At 31.3% G+C, this 18,241-nt stretch overlaps 1 protein-coding gene across 1 annotated transcript in view; it reads left to right on the top strand.

Moving 5' to 3' along the window:
* Nucleotides 1-18,241, top strand: part of LOC129226467 (nuclear pore complex protein Nup205-like) — a 112,399-nt gene that overhangs the window by 18,707 nt on the left and 75,451 nt on the right. Inside the window, exons 5-8 of the mRNA XM_054861074.1 lie at nt 2,431-2,516; nt 7,477-7,705; nt 11,431-11,601; nt 14,257-14,375. Coding sequence (XP_054717049.1) covers nt 2,431-2,516; nt 7,477-7,705; nt 11,431-11,601; nt 14,257-14,375 — 605 coding nt within the window. The remainder of the gene's footprint in view (nt 1-2,430; nt 2,517-7,476; nt 7,706-11,430; nt 11,602-14,256; nt 14,376-18,241) is intronic.

The raw sequence follows: 18,241 nt of genomic DNA, 5'->3' as shown, positions 1-18,241 counted from the left end.
TGAAGGGAAAGATGGTGGACGAAACAAATTTTATTTCCATCCGCATAAATTATAAAAGTTTTGTACACATCGGGAGAGGGGCTGGTAGGGGCGAGTGATTTTCGCCCATATTCAGGGAGCCGTTTTTATCTTTATCATTTTTTTTAAACGATAGCTTTTCGATTGTTTTATTCTTCTTCACTTGGGGGACGTTGCAGCGGGATTTCCCGTTTGTTCTAAATGCGTAGTTTTTTGCACTTTATATCTGAGGACGATTTTTATCCTTTGAGTATGTCCGAATGAAAAAAACCTTTCAATCTATGAAGATCTTTCAAGTACGCAAGTAAAAATAGTTTAAAAACAACTGCTCAGTGGATAAATCAAGTTGTAATAAATATACGCATTCTGACACCAAGCATCTTAAAAACATTTTTATTTTACATATTTTTTTCCACAAAACGGTTTAAATAATTGATAGTTTATTGAAATTCTTTAACTTTTCAATTTACAAAGTTTGGACAGAACAACGTCTGTTGGATCCTCTAGTTTCAATATGATTTTCCCATTAAGTGTTTAAATATAAAGCCCATTGTTACAAATTTTGTTGCCTTACAACAGCAATATTAATAGTAATCATAATAAAAATTTTGAATCAAGGCTTCCTCGGAGCAAGCATGAAATTTATCCACTATCATAGCTTTTTAAATATTTTTATCCTCGTCTATGCCAATAATAAAAAACGGGGCTAAGTAAAGACACAGATTAGGATCTTTATCACAAGTAACTTGTATGTTGTGAAATATGAATTAGGTTTGCAAACCTTTAATATTTAAATGGTCCCAATTAAACTAGCAATCAAACAAATACTAGAGGGGGAACAGGGATAAATTTTTAGTGCCAAATGCTTAAAGTTTTAGACACGTATAATAGTTTTTTTCCCTTTCAGTATGAAGCATTTATATGAAAAAAAAGAGGTGAAATTTTGTGATGGTAACACTATTCTATATCTGAAATACATTTACACTAAAAAGAATAAAATAACAGAATTAAAAAATGAATACTAAGCACTTCTCATAATGCACTCAAAAGGATAAAATAACTTTTCTGGGTCAGAAAGGACAATATTTTAATTATTCCTGTAGTTTTCAATTGTTCCAAGAAAATGACTCCACAAACGAGTCATTTTCTTGTCATCAACGGCTCAAGTCATTTCAAACCAAACTTTCCCCAGAAAAATATGCTTGTTTCAAACACTCAAATTTATGACAGAAAGTTAGATAATGATAAGAAATTTTCTACGTGACGAGCCGAACTTTTCCTCGTTTGTACAGTCATTTTCTTGGAATAACTGAAAACTACAGGAATGCTTAAAATATTGTCCTTTCTGACCCAGAAAAGTTATTTTGTCCTTTTGAGTGTATTATGAAAAGTGCTTAGTATATATATATATATATATATATATATATATATATATATATATATATATATATATATATATACAGTTGGCTCTCTGTTTAACGACGCTCTATTTAACGACTTTCTCTATTTAACGACGACTTTTCACGGTCCCAGATGGGCCATTGTAGGGTTAAAAGCATTCTATTTAAGGACGCTTTCTACTTAAGGACGATTTTTTGTGGTCCCTTGAAAGTCATTAAACAGAGAGCCAACTGTATTTTAATTCTGTTATTAACACACTTTTAATATCTAAACCTGTATGTATCTTGTAACGGAATCTTGCAACTTAAATTTTGTCCACTTCCTAGGATCAGATTGTTTTGAAATTTGGCATGCAACCTCAGACCCCATGACAATGCAATGTTTCATAATCAAATTAATTAGCTATTAATTATATAGTTTTTTCAATTTTTATCAATATTTTGCATAAATCCATTAATATGAGAACAAAAAATACTCGCAAAAATTAAAATTAAATATCAATAGAAGACTGATTTTTCTGCATCAGATAAAATTTCTTACAATTTTTCAAGGTAATTAGAATGTGAATTATAATTGTTTTTAACTACTTTCATGCCAAAATGTAGGTGAGCCTTCAATTGAAAATTCAATGTTGATCATGGTCATTTTGAACAAGGATTTTATTAAAATATGCCTTAAATTTTTTAAGTAATATAAATATGATTTCCAAACACGTATATTGATGACTGTAGCAAGCAAGTTAAACTAAAAAATTAAAAAGAAAAAAACTAATAGTTCAAAAACTAAAAAACACGCTTTTGTTGCAATATGAAGTAAAAATTAAAGTTAATTGTTTGGTCAATTATTTTATCATACCTAACATCCAAAGATTATTTTTTACTTTTTAGCTCATATTGCTACAAAAGCATGTTTTTTAGTTTTTTTAAACTATTAATTTATTCCTTTGACTTACAATTGGCTGTCTTGAATAAATTTTAGCTCATTAAATTAATTCTATCATTTTCTCCCTAGATCTCCTTGAAAAAATGAATATTACAGAGGAGTTAGATTTGCTGCATCGAAATCGTGCTCTGGGTGGCCCGAGATATCGTAAGCAGGTAAATTAGTTCTAATGTTATTCTATTTATGATATTGTTAAAAGTTCCTCTCAGTCTTAAAGTAGGTTTTTTTCCCTTTTGTGTTTTTTAGACAAAAAAATAAGTGCTTATAATATACTTATAATTTGATAACAAAGTTGATATCACAGCTTAGTATATTTTCAAGATATTTTTGACTTATTTCTATCTTTAGATTTTCTATCAAACTGTTGAAGAATGAATTAGCAATGGTTCAGGAACAATAACCATTGGTATTTGATGTGTAAATGTAAAAAAAAAAAAAAAAAATCCCTACACTTTGAATATTGTTTACAATTTTTATCCATCAGGATAAAGTACTAAAAAATCTTTCCTGGAATGATCATTTTGCACCAACAAATAGCCTAAAATTATTTTTTTAATCGAAAAAAATCTTATTTAGTTTTATTTACAAAATGTTTAAAACCGGTGAAAAAAAGCAGAATTAGGAATAATATTTGCTGTTTGGCAAAAGTATTAGTAGATGTGGCAGTGTTGCTAAATGTAGAAATTAGCCAACTTTGATGGTAGCACTCCCGCAACCTCCTTTTAAAATTTCTTTACAGGACACATAAATATCATCACTCCTCCTGCCTTTAACAATCATAATTTTCATAAACCGATGCTTGTATCTTAATCCTTTCAATCTGGACGAAAGCCATTGAAGGGTCCACAAGCATGGTGTGGCTCCACCTCATGAAATGAATTATGAGACTCTTTTGCCTTCACATTATGAGATTGCACCATGTTTGCAGACTTCCTGGTGGTTTGCTAAATTCAATTTAGCTGCCAGTAGCAGCGTTAACAACACACTTTTCGACTCTGTAAATCCCCGCTATGGCTCTGCAAAAAAACCGATTGAAAAATTCCCCATTTCTATGTAAAAAGAGGTTTCCAATTCTACTGGAGAAAGCGGTTTTTACCCAGCATCCTTATCGGCTAGTAGACAAACTTATTTTCGCATAATGCATTCTGGGTAAAAACCCCGCTTTCCGCTCCAGAAGCAAGCAGGAGGAGAAAGATTCCACATATAATCGGCAAATAACCGGAATACGGTGAAAAGCTGATTTTTTTCCAGGGTCGAAAGTGTCCATGGAAATGTCCCTAGTGTGAAGGTAATATCACCATATCCATGGATGAAGGTCACTGCCTCCAGCTCTGTTATAACTATTCGAGACTGATAATCCCTAGCAAGAGTTAAATTGCAGTCTCTAGATGTTGTAATGAGCTGTTTAATATTTGCTTGAAGTCCCCTGATACTGCATCTTTTTTTTCTGAGTGACACATGAACTCTCATAATGAACTTCACTAGGGTGACCAGAGTGGACAGCAAAATGCATGTGTTGTGGAAATATAAATCTTGTTGACTGCTCAGGGATCTGGCCAGAGGAAATTTGGGTCCGTTAATGGACCCTTCACAAAACTCTGATAAACAAAAACGGATCTTTCACAAATTGTTGATTGAAAGAGCAATTCTCAAATCAAAATAACGCATATTTCTGTGCATAAAAACGATAATTTTTGGAACCTTTTTAAAAGTTAAACAAGAAGGATCAGCTTATACAAAATCTGCTAATTTTGCAAAAAAAAAAAAAAAAAAAAAAAAAAAAAAACAGCACTCTTGTGATGCTTTTGCAAGCGATAATTACTTTGACCAAAAAGTCTGTTTGGTTTATAGTTTTGCTTGTTTGTTTTATGCAGACTTAATAAACAATAATATACAACGAAATGAACTTAGAACTACAAAGGATAGTAGCGTCGGGGAAAAATATGATCCCTTCAGATAGGGTTACCAACTTCAAACTTATCGCCACTTAGCGTCTGGCGGTTTGATGTTTAGCTGTTATTTTGGGAGAAAGTTATATGGGTTTGATTTTTTCGATGCTAAAGAGGATAATTAATTAAAAATAAACTCATTTATATGCCTTTTTCCTTTCAATGCCTAAATTTTAAAAAATGCAATCTTTTTACATCCAATATGAGAATCATATTTTTTTTCCAGCTAACTTCGTTTTATTAGGATGCAAATAAAATGAAAAGTCTCTTTATTTTTGTAACAACGCTTATTTCAAGTTTTTAAAGCGAAATTCCATTTTCTTTTATGAGTCAAAAATTAAAATGCTGAATCAATGGTTTATTTATTTATTATTATTATTATTTTTTGCTTCAACTGTCCCCAGATATTATTGATATGTTTATCATAGGTCTGTAAAATGCAATTCTAAAATAATTTTATCAAAACTATTTGGATTTTTTGAATTTTCGATGTTTAGTATGCTTTAAGAGGTAAACAAATAATATTTTTATTTTTGTAAAAATCACCGAGTTCATAAGTTTTAAATGAAATTCTGTGCTCTTTAACTAGTGTTCACTCTAGAAAAAAAAGGGCAGGGTTCTGGTCTTTGAAAGGGGCACTATTTGTTATAAAAAGGGCACTTTTTCAATGCGGTGTCCCCCCAGCCAATACCAATGATGCACCCTTCAAAATGTACTGAGTCCCCCTTTTCTCCAAAAAAAAAAAAAAAAAAAATAATAAAGAGGAGAAATAACATTTTGAAACACCTTGCAAAAATTCGAACAGTGTAGTCTGCTTTATGAGCCCCCCCCCCTCCCCGATCGCCGCCCCCCCCCCCCCAACAAATGTTTTCTACACTCCATAGGAACATTTAGATAATGCTGAAACTTGGCTTTGTGTGTTTTTCAACACTTTTCAAGCCTTAATTTTGACTACACATCCTATAAGTTCTAGGCATTTCAAAACCCTATGAATTTCAATTTAAAAAGAACAGCATTTAATTACTGATCTCCCCTTCCAACCTAAAACAAACTGCCTAGTAATGTGCATTGCGCCATTACGTATTTTAGTAGACATCAAAATCATGATGAATGTTAATTCTCCTATTTTAAATACATTACACTTCAAACTGAATGATTAAATTAAAATACTGTGTGTAGTGCTTCAAAAATGCAGTCGTAGCAAGGTGCAAAACAAAAATAAGCAGCTCGGGCCAGTTCAAAATTTTTATTTTGGACAATTTTTGTGAAATTATATCAATAAGTTTTTAAAATAATCTGTTATACGAATCATATTTAAAGATAATAAAAGTACTTAGCACAAAGGAACGAAAAAATGATTATTTTGCAGCAGAAAATTTTCTTGGAAAAGCGATATGTTTCCATTTCAAATGCTTTTTTTTCTGAACTGAGGAAGGGGGTTAAAAATCCAAGGGGCAACAAAATGCTCTTGTATTTTAGCTCTGTAAGCTTTGTACTATTTTCTACTTAGGAAACAATCAGAAAGTTAACTTTCCAGAAACAGATGTGAAAAGATTGCTATACAATCACTAGCAATGCACTAAAATTGCTAAGCCTAACTTCCACGTGCAAACGAAAAACGGACACAAAGGGCCGAAATGCTAGGAAAATGTCCTATTCCCTCTCTCATTGTTGATTCTCAGAAAATCAAGGATGGGGATAAATGAAACAATGATCTCTTCCTTCCCAGAGAACTATAACCCTTCAAACACCCTGTCAAAAACCTACCTTCAGTAGAAGGAAGAACATGCCTTTGTTTCCTACTGATAAGCCTGTTAGAATTCCTAGAATCTCATCCCCTTCCCCACTTTGCCTAGGAGTTTGCTTCCCCTTTTATTTATGGGGCCATTTTCAGGGTGAAATTCTGGGAATAACGATAAGCAATAGGCGTTTTTCCGGACGATCGCTGGACAAGTAAAATTGCCCCGATATCGTGCAAGTACAAACGATGCTTGAGGTATCTTTTTAAAAACACAGGGTACAATTTCCTTTTTTCTTAAAGGGTGGGGTGCATTTTGCGATCTAAAAAAAGGGCAGGGCGCATTCTGCTGATGTGGAAAAGGGCAGGGCGCTGCGCCCTTCAAAAACGGCCTAGCGGGAACACTACTTTAACAGTGTCTTGGGTCAAAAAGTTAAATGCCGAACCCCTGCCTGATTTTTTTCTTACAATTATTTTAAATACTTCTAATATGTAAATGTTATCTTAAATACATTTTACATTTCTAGTATAATTTAACATAATGTAGAATGGTAGATAAATATTGATACTTGATGGGTGCCCATCTCCCAGAGAGCAATGAACACCCCCCCCCCCCTTCCCGAATACTAGAAAAGCATTCAAGAATGAGATTCTCAGCAGAAAAGAGGGCAAACATTCAATTTTAAGTACCAATGATGCAGTTTGCGCCATCCCAAGATTCTAAAATTTCATTTTTACAAAAAAAAATTGCAAAAATATTCGATTTTTCACAAAATTAATTGATTTTTCACAAAATTATTTGATTTTTCACAAAAAATGAAAGGACCCTGTGAAAAATCCTGGACAGACCCCTGCTGCTGTTGCTCAGATGGCATTGGGGCCAATCAGGCCAAATTTGAAAAGCATGTAACCTATGAAGGCACAACTTGATCTCAACAGAGTTAAAGGCACATACAGTGATTTTTTTTTCTTGATTTTATAACCAAATTTTCAAAATTCCATTGCCTGGGCAGAAGATAACTTATTCCAGAGTCCTGAAATTTAGCACAAGTACTTTACTTTTAAGTAAAACTTTTCTGTACAACCTCAAAAGGTACTAAAAATCCCCCCCCCCCCCCCCCAATCATCCCCTTATGCTGCAATCCTTTGTGTAAGCTCTGATAGTCTTATTTTATCCTTAGAAAGTTCTTTGAAACTTTGAAAAGTTTCAAAGTGTTCTTCTTTAGTTTGAAAAGAAGAACACTGCTTTAGCATTAGCACTTATTTTAATTCTCAGAAAAATTTACCTTCTAAAACTCTTATTTTAATTACAGAATATTGTTATTTTTTCAAAAAACTTTTTTTAATGCTCTTCAAATACTCGAAAAAAATTCTTCCAGTCATAATGGATTGAAATTTTGATCTTACATCTGTTTAATTCTTTTGAAGGTTTCTGATTTGATAGCCGAAATAAAACAAACCCTGGCTGAAATAATTTTTGGCTGGACTTGCCAAGGTACCCTTTCTCAAGAAGAAGTTCAGCGTTTAATATCCTTTTTATCAAAACAAACCGGTGTTAACAGTGATGGAAGCATGGATGGAGCTACCCTTACTTCAGCTATTGCATTATTGTATGTAATGGATGTCAGTACGTTGCAGACTTGTGATGAAATGGATCGTAAGTGATTTGTGTTTTGGTTTCAGCAAATTAAAAAATTAGTGAAAAAAACCAACTAAAATTAGTTTTTAAATTTACATTAGACTTTAAACTTGGATGAACCTAGTTACTATAGTGTGGAGACTTTGCAAATGTAACCAATTTTAGTTAACTGTGCTTTCTAAGCAAAGTACCGTAAACTCCTGATTATCTGTGGGCAGCTTATCTACAGGGCAGATTATCCGCGGCCTTTCAAACGTTCAAAAAAAAAAAAAAAAAAAAAAATTCTCCAGTCATGATTAGCTAAATGTAGATAAATGCCTACATTTTTGCAAAAAAAAAAGTCTGTTTACAGACATTCCTTTTTCTTTCTTTTCCTTCCCCCTCATAATGATATATCTTCCATATTCATTAAATCCTGACTAGTTCAAACCTGATTCTTAAAACCTACACTACTTGCTGCTTTAAATCTTCCTTTTACTTACTGCTTTTTAGATCTACACGACTTTTATGCATAATCAAGTATTGATCAGTCTTGTGCTAGAACATTTTCCTTCCCTCCTCTGTGCATTTTTAGTGTAACTTAGCTGGATTTGTTTCAGTTAATCTGTTTGCACAATATGCTTGCATAGGTGTGTAAACCATTTGCAATAATGAGCAATACTGTTTTAGCTTTTACTTATATATTTTTTGTACACTGTTATCATTTTAGATTTTGCTTAAATGCATGAGAAATCATTGATCTTTCTAAATCTATTGCATGCACTAACATCTCTGTTTAACTTACTTTGTGGATTATCTGCGAATTCGGTTATCCACGGTTCTGTGCCACCATTTTCCATGGATAATCCGGAGTTTACCGTGCAATACCTCTGTGTGCTTCAAAACATGTTTAATCTCTTGTTTCATAGCTCATGATTTTAGTAGTGAATGTACTTAAGTACTTCCATTTTTTTCTTTGTCTAATTCAAAGCCTTATTCGGAAAAATAACTACTAAATAATATCTGGGTTATTTGGTTTAAACCACGGTTTAAACCAAGTGGTTTTTTTGAAAAACTGAATCTCCCCCCTCCCCCCCCCCAAATGTTTCCAAGGAGTTTACATATAATTGGAAGATGTATAATCCAATTAATGCAAAGTAACCAGCAAAGCTTTAGAGATAAATGACATATTATTAAATTTGCAAACTTTATTTTTTAATGTAATGCAAATTTGGTAAATAGTTTTTCTTTTAATGTTGTAAGATTCCAGGCTGTTGTGCCGTGGTCTGGGTGTTGTTACACCATTTACCATTGTTACCATGCACAATAGCCCGGAATCTTACAACATTATTGACACTGTGAATGCATTCATTATAACAGTTTTTCTTTTCTTTCTTAAATCAATGCAACTTTTCTTGTTAGGTAGGACCGACTATGTTTTTCTAAAATTAGATAGGAAAAAAATCCTCGTAGTTTGTTGTATTGATCTATTTATCTGTTTTTCTTTCATTTCTCTTTTACATTTCAAAAAAAGCCCCAAGAGCAAATTTCAGCAAAAATTTCATTTCATTACCTGTGAAAAAAAACTTCCGAACTTGCCTTTTTATTTGAAGATTTTTGCTGAAATTTTTTTTTCAAAAGAATAATTGTATTCCTAAATGCATTAAACCAGGAGAAATAATGTCTGCAATGAAAAACATACTGATTTTCTTAAAGCCTGTGTGTCCTATAAGTCTTTTCATAATTCTTTGTATAAGTCTTTTCAACGATACATTTGCGTAAATTATTGCGTGACCTGTAATTTTTTTTTTGATTTTTAAACAAAATGTTCATTAATCTTTTGATTTTTAAAGTTGTGTAATGTACCAGTTTGCAGGTACTGCAAAATACTTTCTGTGCTTAGAACACTTGCTTTTAATTTCACTTTTACTTATATATTTGTCATAGGAAGCTATAATTATGAGGAAACTAATTAACAAGATTTCATTCCTTGTTCTTTATAATTATGTCCTAACTCTCACAGTTAATTTTTTCTTTCATTATTCATTTGTGCCATAGTCTATTTACTAAATTTAGGGCACTTTTTTTTGAAGCTAAAGATTTTTAAACAATATTTCTCCAAAAGAAAGCGTTACTAATAAGGAAATGAAATTACGAGATTTTACTTTTAATTATTTAATCATTTAAGTAATTAAGTACAACTGTGAATATTAAACATTCATTAACAATTAAATCATTAAATATTCATGAATTTCCAAAAATAAAATTGTTCTTCTTACAAATAGTGATTAGAACCAAATAAACCCGGTTTAAACCAAAAAAACGTGTTTTTGGGGGGGGAGGGGTTTTTTGAAAAAAACATGAATATAGTCTAGTAAGAAAGAATGCATGATATATTACTTTTACTAAGTCGTCTAAAATTTAAACATTTTGCAGTAAGAATGTTTAGTAATTTACATTAATATTAACTCATAATCCAAATAGTAGGTATTTTATTATGGTATAATTCTATGATTTAATATTTGATCATATCAGTTGGTTATTATAAACATTAACTTAATTGTAGAGCATACCTTTAATATTCCAAATAATGCTTTATGTTACTTATTCTAATGAAAAATGAGAAACATTTGCTTTTTCGGTACTACCAGCTCGAAGCAAAAGTACAATTTTAATTGTTGATACCAATAAATTTACAAAAACACCAGTAACCTGTAAGTGTTGAAAAAACTAAGAGTAATCAAGTATATGTAGAATCACATGATGTTAAATGCATTTATTGGGCATTAATTGCTAAAACTCAACAAACAGAGCAGCCTAAGCTTCGGCCATTAGTTGACGTTCAGTATTTGAAGCACTAACTCCAGATCCTAAAATAAACAAGATTGATGATGGGAAGCAGCACTTGCTGGGTGCTGGAAAATTTCACTTGCTGATTTTGAAGTAAAAGGAGTTTTCTTCAAAAAACTAAACACCCCCTGAAAACTTTGGTTTATGTGACATAGTGCCCTTGACCTCCTATAAATAAAAAGTCAAAAAGAGGCATTTAAAAAAAGTGACCACTAAAGACTCGATTTTCCCTTTTATTAGCTTTGCAATTTTGCCTAACTACTGTTTGACCATGGATTGTATGTAATTTGGCAATTTGCCAAGTAAAGATGATTCCATGTAAATGAATCTAGCAGGGGAGAAGGGAAAATAGCGATGGGATTAGGATGCTCACTTTTATAATGTCACTAGTGCCTTATTCATTTATTGCATTCTCAAAAATAAAATAAGGGAAAACAAAAATAGTTACCATGGAAACAACAAAAAGAAAATGGTTTCATTTGGTTGAGGAACGTAAAAGCAAAATAGTAAGCTCAAAACTGTGTTGTGAATAAATAAATCAATTTTTGCTGTGAGAATATAGATCGAATATACTTAAGATTTAAAAAATGGTGCAGTGGGCAAATTTTCATTTTTACGAAACTAAGGCTAAATAATAGAGGCAAAAGTGCACATCTGAAACAAACCAACTAACATCCCTATAAACTAATAGATATGTCCATTTCTGTCTATAAACCGGACATTAACCTTCCCATGTAATCGATGGTCAGACAGTACTAAAACCTTACTTAACTTTTGATATTAGTTTCCTTTTAGATGAAGCATTTTAAATATGCTTAGTTTATGCCTGAGGTAAAGGTACTGAAGTTTAGTAATTAATTTTGCTTTTTCAGATTTGTGGTCAATGATGTTTTTTTTTTAATGTTGTATTTCAGCGATTGTTCAAAAATTTAATCTTGTGAGTGAACCTGACTTAGGGGTATCCATTCATAAGCAACTTATGGGGAACCAGGATAAGTGGCAAATGCCTGGCTTGAAATCGATGTTTCAGTTTGCATGGGGAGTCACTCTTCGAACTTTGTCTCAGTTTCCTGGCAGCACCATTGGTAATTATCTTTTCATTCATACTTTTTAGTACCATGTTTTTATTTATTTAAAATCACCCAAGGAACTTTCAATTCCTTTAAATTATCAAAAGCATACCAAGTTGGATGTAAACATTTAAGCAGGAATGTTATTTGTTTTAACAGTAATTAATACTTTAATGTGATTTTTAATTTACATAATTGAATTTTCCAGCTTCATGAATAAACTGAAGAGTGATCCATATTTAACTTAATGTTATATTTTATGTCCTTTTTGATGACAATTTAGTTAACCTTTTAAAATCAATTCTGGTAATTTTTATTGAAATTCTGCATCTTACAAACATCAAAATTTTAAAAAACTTTTTGGGGAAAAAAGAACTTATAAGAGAGAGTGCCTGTCTACAAGTACCTGGCATAATTTTAAATTTTATTTTCCCTTGTTTCAAGGCCTCATCTCGTTTTTGCTGTACAATTATACTGTACTAAAAATGTATTAACCTCATTTGTTCATTTGCGCTATCAGACCAATGTTGGGGAGCCATAACATGGATAATGTAGGTAATTTGAAAATTAGCTCTAGCTGCAAGTATTCTAACAGTCTCTTAGATGCCACACAAATTTTTGCCATGTGGCACGGCAAAAAAAAAAAAAAAACCATTTTGTTTTGACTAAAACGTTTTGATTCATGGTGGCTAAGATTAAGAAAACTAACCTATTAGGTTCTGACCAATACATTTATACCATCTGCAGTGAAACCTGTGTATAACAATAACCTGTCTATAACATTTTTTTTTTGGCTCCAGCAAAATGCCAGCATGAATAATCAAACTGTCTATACTGCCGTGCTAAGCACAGATGTGGTATCTGCAGTAGAGCTCAAAATGAGAAACTGATGATTAAAGTTTTACAACTCGTTTCTTTGATTTATGACTTAATTAAATGCTCAACTTGCGGTAGTTGTTTCGTAAATAACTTATCTAAAAACCGTAAGAAAGTATTTTTGTAAAAATCTTAATTTAAAATAAATAAATGTAGTTACGACAAAATTTCTTTTCAAAACCTTTTCCTATACTAAGCTATTTTCACCGTAAGTGACAATTGCTAGGCATTTTTAGGGGTATCTGCACAGATACGACAAAAGTAGCTTAGAAAAACGTGCTCAATGTATTTATTAAATAATACTGAAAACATCTGCTTTCTTTGGACTTGGCTGTTTCGCTTTATTTTGTTAATACAAATCTAACAGAATCTACCTTCTGAAAGATACCATTTTCAAAACTCCGGACAGTTAAAACTGTAATCCATAACAATTTTCTGTTTTTTATATTCAAAGAATGTGTTTTTTTAATGTTTTATTTTCTAGATTAATTTTTACCGAGCATGAAGATAATTTTGGCAACAGACGATACTTAAATAAAAATATTACTGGCCGTAGAACGAAATGCGTTTTTTTTTTTTTTTGCATGAAAGAATTGCATTTTAAATAACCATTTAAATAGAAAAAGCTGAATATTTACTTAAACAATTATGCAAAGTTGTATTAGTTTTTATTATCAACCTGTCTCAACTATCCAACGGTAAACTAATTTTAATATTCTGTGTTACAATAAACTGCTACATTATTAAATATGCTGCTTTACTAAAGTATAAAAGTATCTACAAATTACTAAGGAAAAAAGTGGTAACTGCGTAGATACCACTTTAAAGGCTTAGTATTTGTCACTTACATTCAAATTGCCTTAGCAAACTAAGCAAATTTGCAGTTACGACTTTTTTCTTAAAGCTTTTTTTAATATTTCCTGTTCACAAATCGCCAAAAAACTTGAGATTTAGGTAAATTAAATTACTAACGACCACCTGGTGACAATAACTCAATTTTGATAAAATGTGCAGATACCACATCTGTGCTTAGCACGGCAGTATAACGATTTCTTTTTAGGTCCCAACAGTATCGTTGTAGACAGGTTTTACTGTACTTATTTTGCCTTATCTTATCTTGTATTTTTTTACCACCTTGAATTTAGAAAAAGAATAATGGAAAGAATAAATTGGTATATTATAATGGAAAGAATAAATTGGCAAATTCCATATACCATAAATATGGTATATGGTCGGAATTTGCCAAAATATGATTTTTACTTACGTAGGCAGCAAATTGTGAAAAATCTACCATGTATAGAGCTTTTATTATGCAACTAGGCTGTTTTAGCCAAAAATTGATCGGGACCACCAATTGTCAGTAGTGTAATTATCTCAAGTTGAAAGCAATAAAAGCACAAACTAGTTGATTTGGTCATTTCATTGGGTCTCAACATGAAAACAAGAGGCCTTTACATAGTTATGGATATTGGCAAAACCATACGACTTATGGAGCTGTAATTTGGCTTGGCTTCATGTAAATCTTATATGTACATCCAATAAAAATTTCATGAAAATTGTAGAGGGTCAAGTGGGGACGTTGTCTGAATCCATGACACCTGGCATGGAATGACCCTTTCGTTTGATAATGAAATTTACTAACACAGTATTTTTTGATACCATTGGGATATAAATAATAATTTAAGTTAAAAAAAATTCCTAAAATTTTTTTATTCTGTAAAACGTTTTTTTAATCATTTGGTTCTTTAAGTACATAACAAGCTTGTTGAAATACATATTAATCTTCTTTTACAGTTGGAAAAATTAGCGAGTGCTTAGAGGATGATGAAAAAACAATTGACACTGCCATTGAAAATAATTGTTTCCAATCTTTCAGAAATTTGATTGTAAAAAGTTCTATTTTTCATAATCAGGTAATTTTCTTCTTAGTGTTATTAAAAGTTTTTTTAAAATGTTTTATTTCTAAAATTAGCTATCTTAATAAATAGCGTACAAGCTTGTTTATGTGTACTAACTGGAACTGATTCCAGATAATCCAGGGTTGGCAAAAACCCGGGTTTTTTTTAAAAAAGCCCATGGACCCAGGGTTTTTTGGGTTTTTTTTAAATAAAACCCAAAAAAAAAACCCAACTAAAGCTGGGTTTTTTAAAAGAAATGTGGGTTTTTTTGTCTTTTTTTAGAGAAAATGTGGGGTACTTGTAACATATTGTAGCGTAAGTATATGGACAAAGCCCAAAAATTGTCTTGGGGTAAAGAAAGCTGGAAAACTAGCTAAAATTCAGCGTTTTCTGAAGAAAAGTATAAAAGACGACAAAACCCAAGAATGGTGAAGTTTCAGATTTTTTAGTTTCCATGATTACCAACAGTTAAGGCAAAGTTACTTCTTGAGTGATAAAATCTATTGTTCGTCTTTTATTAATACATTTTTTTTGCATGTTACATTATTGTATTTCATTTGGTTATGCAAAACTACTGTAGAACCTCAGGTAGTTAAAAAATCTCTTTTTACTGAATTCCAGCTTAATCAAGACATTTCTTTGAACTTTATGTTGCCTGTTTTTCTATTTCTGTGTACAGAGTAAGAAATATTAATCTTTTTCGTAAGATAATGAAAATACTGTACATCCTTTTCTGTTTTCTGTCTGACAGTTTGAGAAACCTATTCATTTCTAAAAAATATACCTTGTTTATTCGAGATTTGTGACGTGTTGGTTTGCAGAAAATAATTCACATGAAAGCCTTTTAGCTAGAGTAGTTTCCTCTGTACAATCTACAAATATTGAGAAAATCAGACGTGACAGGACTTAGTCAAGATAGTTTGAGTTATTTATTGACCAGTTAAAGAAAGAAGTTAAATATATTTATTTAAAATCTTTGAAGTATTTTTTTAATGCCGTCAATAGTTAAGAAATACTATTTAAGTTCAAAATTCATATTTTATATCCATTGTCTGTCGTAAAGAACAAATAAAAAATAAGTTTAAATTGTGAAAGTATTTAAAATAATCAATTTTTTCTAAAAACTTCTCAGAAAATTCAAAAAAACCCAAAAGTGGGCTAAATAATGGGTTTTTTTAAATGGGTTTTTTCAAAAAAAACCATTGGGTCCAACCCAATTGGGTCCAATCCGGCCAACCCTGAGATAATCCAAATCTATTTAATCAGTATAATAAGGGTAATAACTAATAAGCAAAGCAAATCCTTAAAATATGCAGACTTTATATTCATTACAATAAAAAAAATTTTTTTGTAATAAAAATACGTAAAACTGTTTATAAGGCATTAAAAAATAAAATTAAAAACTTCAATCAAATTTTAGCCATTGGCCAAGATAGTCAATGTCTTTTCTCTGTTACAGATACTAACATATGTAATAGGCATTGCATTTTGTATATGCTTTGCAGCCCCTCCCCCTCCCCCATAAAATGTTGAATTTAACGACTTAAATATATCTATATATCGAAAATATTGATATTATAGCTGTTATCGCAATATATCGCTGTTTTAAAATTCTGCTATTTCCCAGCCCTAGTAATAACTAATAAGCAAAGCAAATCCTTAAATATTCAGTCTTTATATTTATTACGATAAAGCATTTTTTTAAAATAAAAATGCATAAAACTGTTTATAACACATTAAAAAATAAAATTAAAAGCTTCAATCAAATTTTAACTTACTTATAGTTAGGCTACTCTTGCTATCACAGTTCTACGTCAGCATCAAATTCTTAAAAGGCCTGTGAATTCTCTTCAGAGGTCCAGAACAACGAATTTGTACTGTCTTTTAGTAGGAGTTAAACTCCTGCTTCAGTTTTTCCTTGCTGTATCAAAAAGTATTTTTTGCTGTATGCTGTACCTGTTCAGATCAATTTCCTCTGAATTTGCAACATGCCAACACAGATTTTCAGCATGTTTGATCTTTCTCCCCTTAACACTAGAACCACGGAGTGGGTCAGTTTGACCCATACTGATATTTATCGCCGCACAAGAAAGTATGGGTTGAAAAAGAAAATCATTTTGGGACTTTAAATCATTCAAGATGAACAACAATTTGCCACATTTAAAACTTATAGCATAATTTTCCAGTAATTAACGCACACCTAGATTTGTAGAATGGGTTAATTTGACCCATGAGAAATTTGAATACACAAATAATTAAAAAAAAAAGATGCATTCTCTCCAAAGAACCCGCAGAATACTTCTTCCTCACCCTCACATTCCTGAAATGAACTGCACCAGAAGAGAAAATAGTGAAAGCTTTTAGTCAAGGTCAGTATGATGGGTTTGAAACACAAATTCAGTTTTGAATGCCAAAAAAAAAAGCTATGAAAAGCTAGAAGACATTTGGAAGTTGTTTTTATTTTGTATATGTATAAAAAAGACATCACAATTCTGCAGTCTTACTGTTCAGTTGCTTTAAAATGTTTGAAAAAACTATCTGAAAATGTTTCAGAATGTGATGATGAAAATAACTTTTTTGATTTTGAGTTGTGAGGATGTGCATTTGCCTACTAATTAAGAAAGTTTAGATTTAAATGAAAAAATGAAAGTAAAGATGACCTTGGCAGTGTTCTGCCTTTGAGAATCGCTGGCCTTTCTCATCGCAATACTGCTGAAATGTTAATTATAACTATAGCTATCTCTTCAAAATATATAGCCCTTTCTTGCGGAAAAATGTACTAATCTTATATCTAAGTTTTATACACAATGCATTCAGTAAATTTGATAAAATAATCTAAAACTAATTTTTACTAATATACCCAGTGGCAGAAACGCCGCGACACGGCCACATCATCGCGGACAACAAAACCCTATCGGACAACAAAACCCTATCGACAGTTCTATCCGCGCTAAAAAAATAAAAGTTGTCCGCAAAAAAAAAAAAAGTTGTTTGCAACTGTCAGACATTTATTCCCATGAACTGCTGACACGAGGAGGAGAGAATGATGGATCACGTGATTGTCTGCCCCCCATGGCACGTGTATAAACCAAAACAAAACGATCTTTTCCAAATTGTTTACTGAAAAAGCAAATCTTTAATCAAAATAACGCTGTACCAAAAAGAAAAAAAAAACCAGCACATTTCTATGATGCAAGTGAGAAATAACTAATAACATAGTGAATAATTTTGCTTGTTTGTTTTATCATATCGTTAGCAGTGGTGTTGTTATAAAGTCCTCTGAAAATGCAGTGTAAAGAGTTTTTCTTCCCGCTAATTACTTTAAAAAAAAAAGCATATATTATCTTAGCTTTAAACTTATCGTAGCTGTAGCTTTAAACTTATAGTTCTAAAATTATTTTACTTGAATAAACTTTTTTATTTACCCTTTTTATATTTTTATGCCTTCTTTTTGAAAAATGCAATCTGCATCCAATATGAAAATCCAACTTTTGCTTTATATGGAGGCAAATAAATGAAAAGTCTATTTAAACTATCATTTCAAGATTTTAAAACAAAATTCTGTTTTTGTTTCAGTCAAAAATTTAAATGCTGAATAGATGGTTTAATTTTAGTTTCGATGCAACTGTGTCGATAGATATTAATGATATATATATCATAGGCTTCTAAAATGCAATTCTAAAACATTTTTTAAAAAATTAATTCTTTTATGAGCCGTTTTTATACTTTTGGAGCCTTCACTTTGAGAATTGCAATCTCTTTGCATTCGCTTTGAGAATCGGATTTTTCTAATTTTTGATGTTTAGTACGCTTTGTTAAGAGATAAACAAATAAGTTCTCCTTTTATTTTTATTGAAATCTTGAAATTTAAGTATTTTTAA

The sequence above is a fragment of the Uloborus diversus genome, chromosome 7 (assembly GCF_026930045.1).
Source record: "Uloborus diversus isolate 005 chromosome 7, Udiv.v.3.1, whole genome shotgun sequence".
In the NCBI taxonomy this organism is placed as follows: Eukaryota; Metazoa; Arthropoda; class Arachnida; order Araneae; family Uloboridae; genus Uloborus; species Uloborus diversus.
This window is presented reverse-complemented; position numbering and strand designations above follow the sequence as displayed.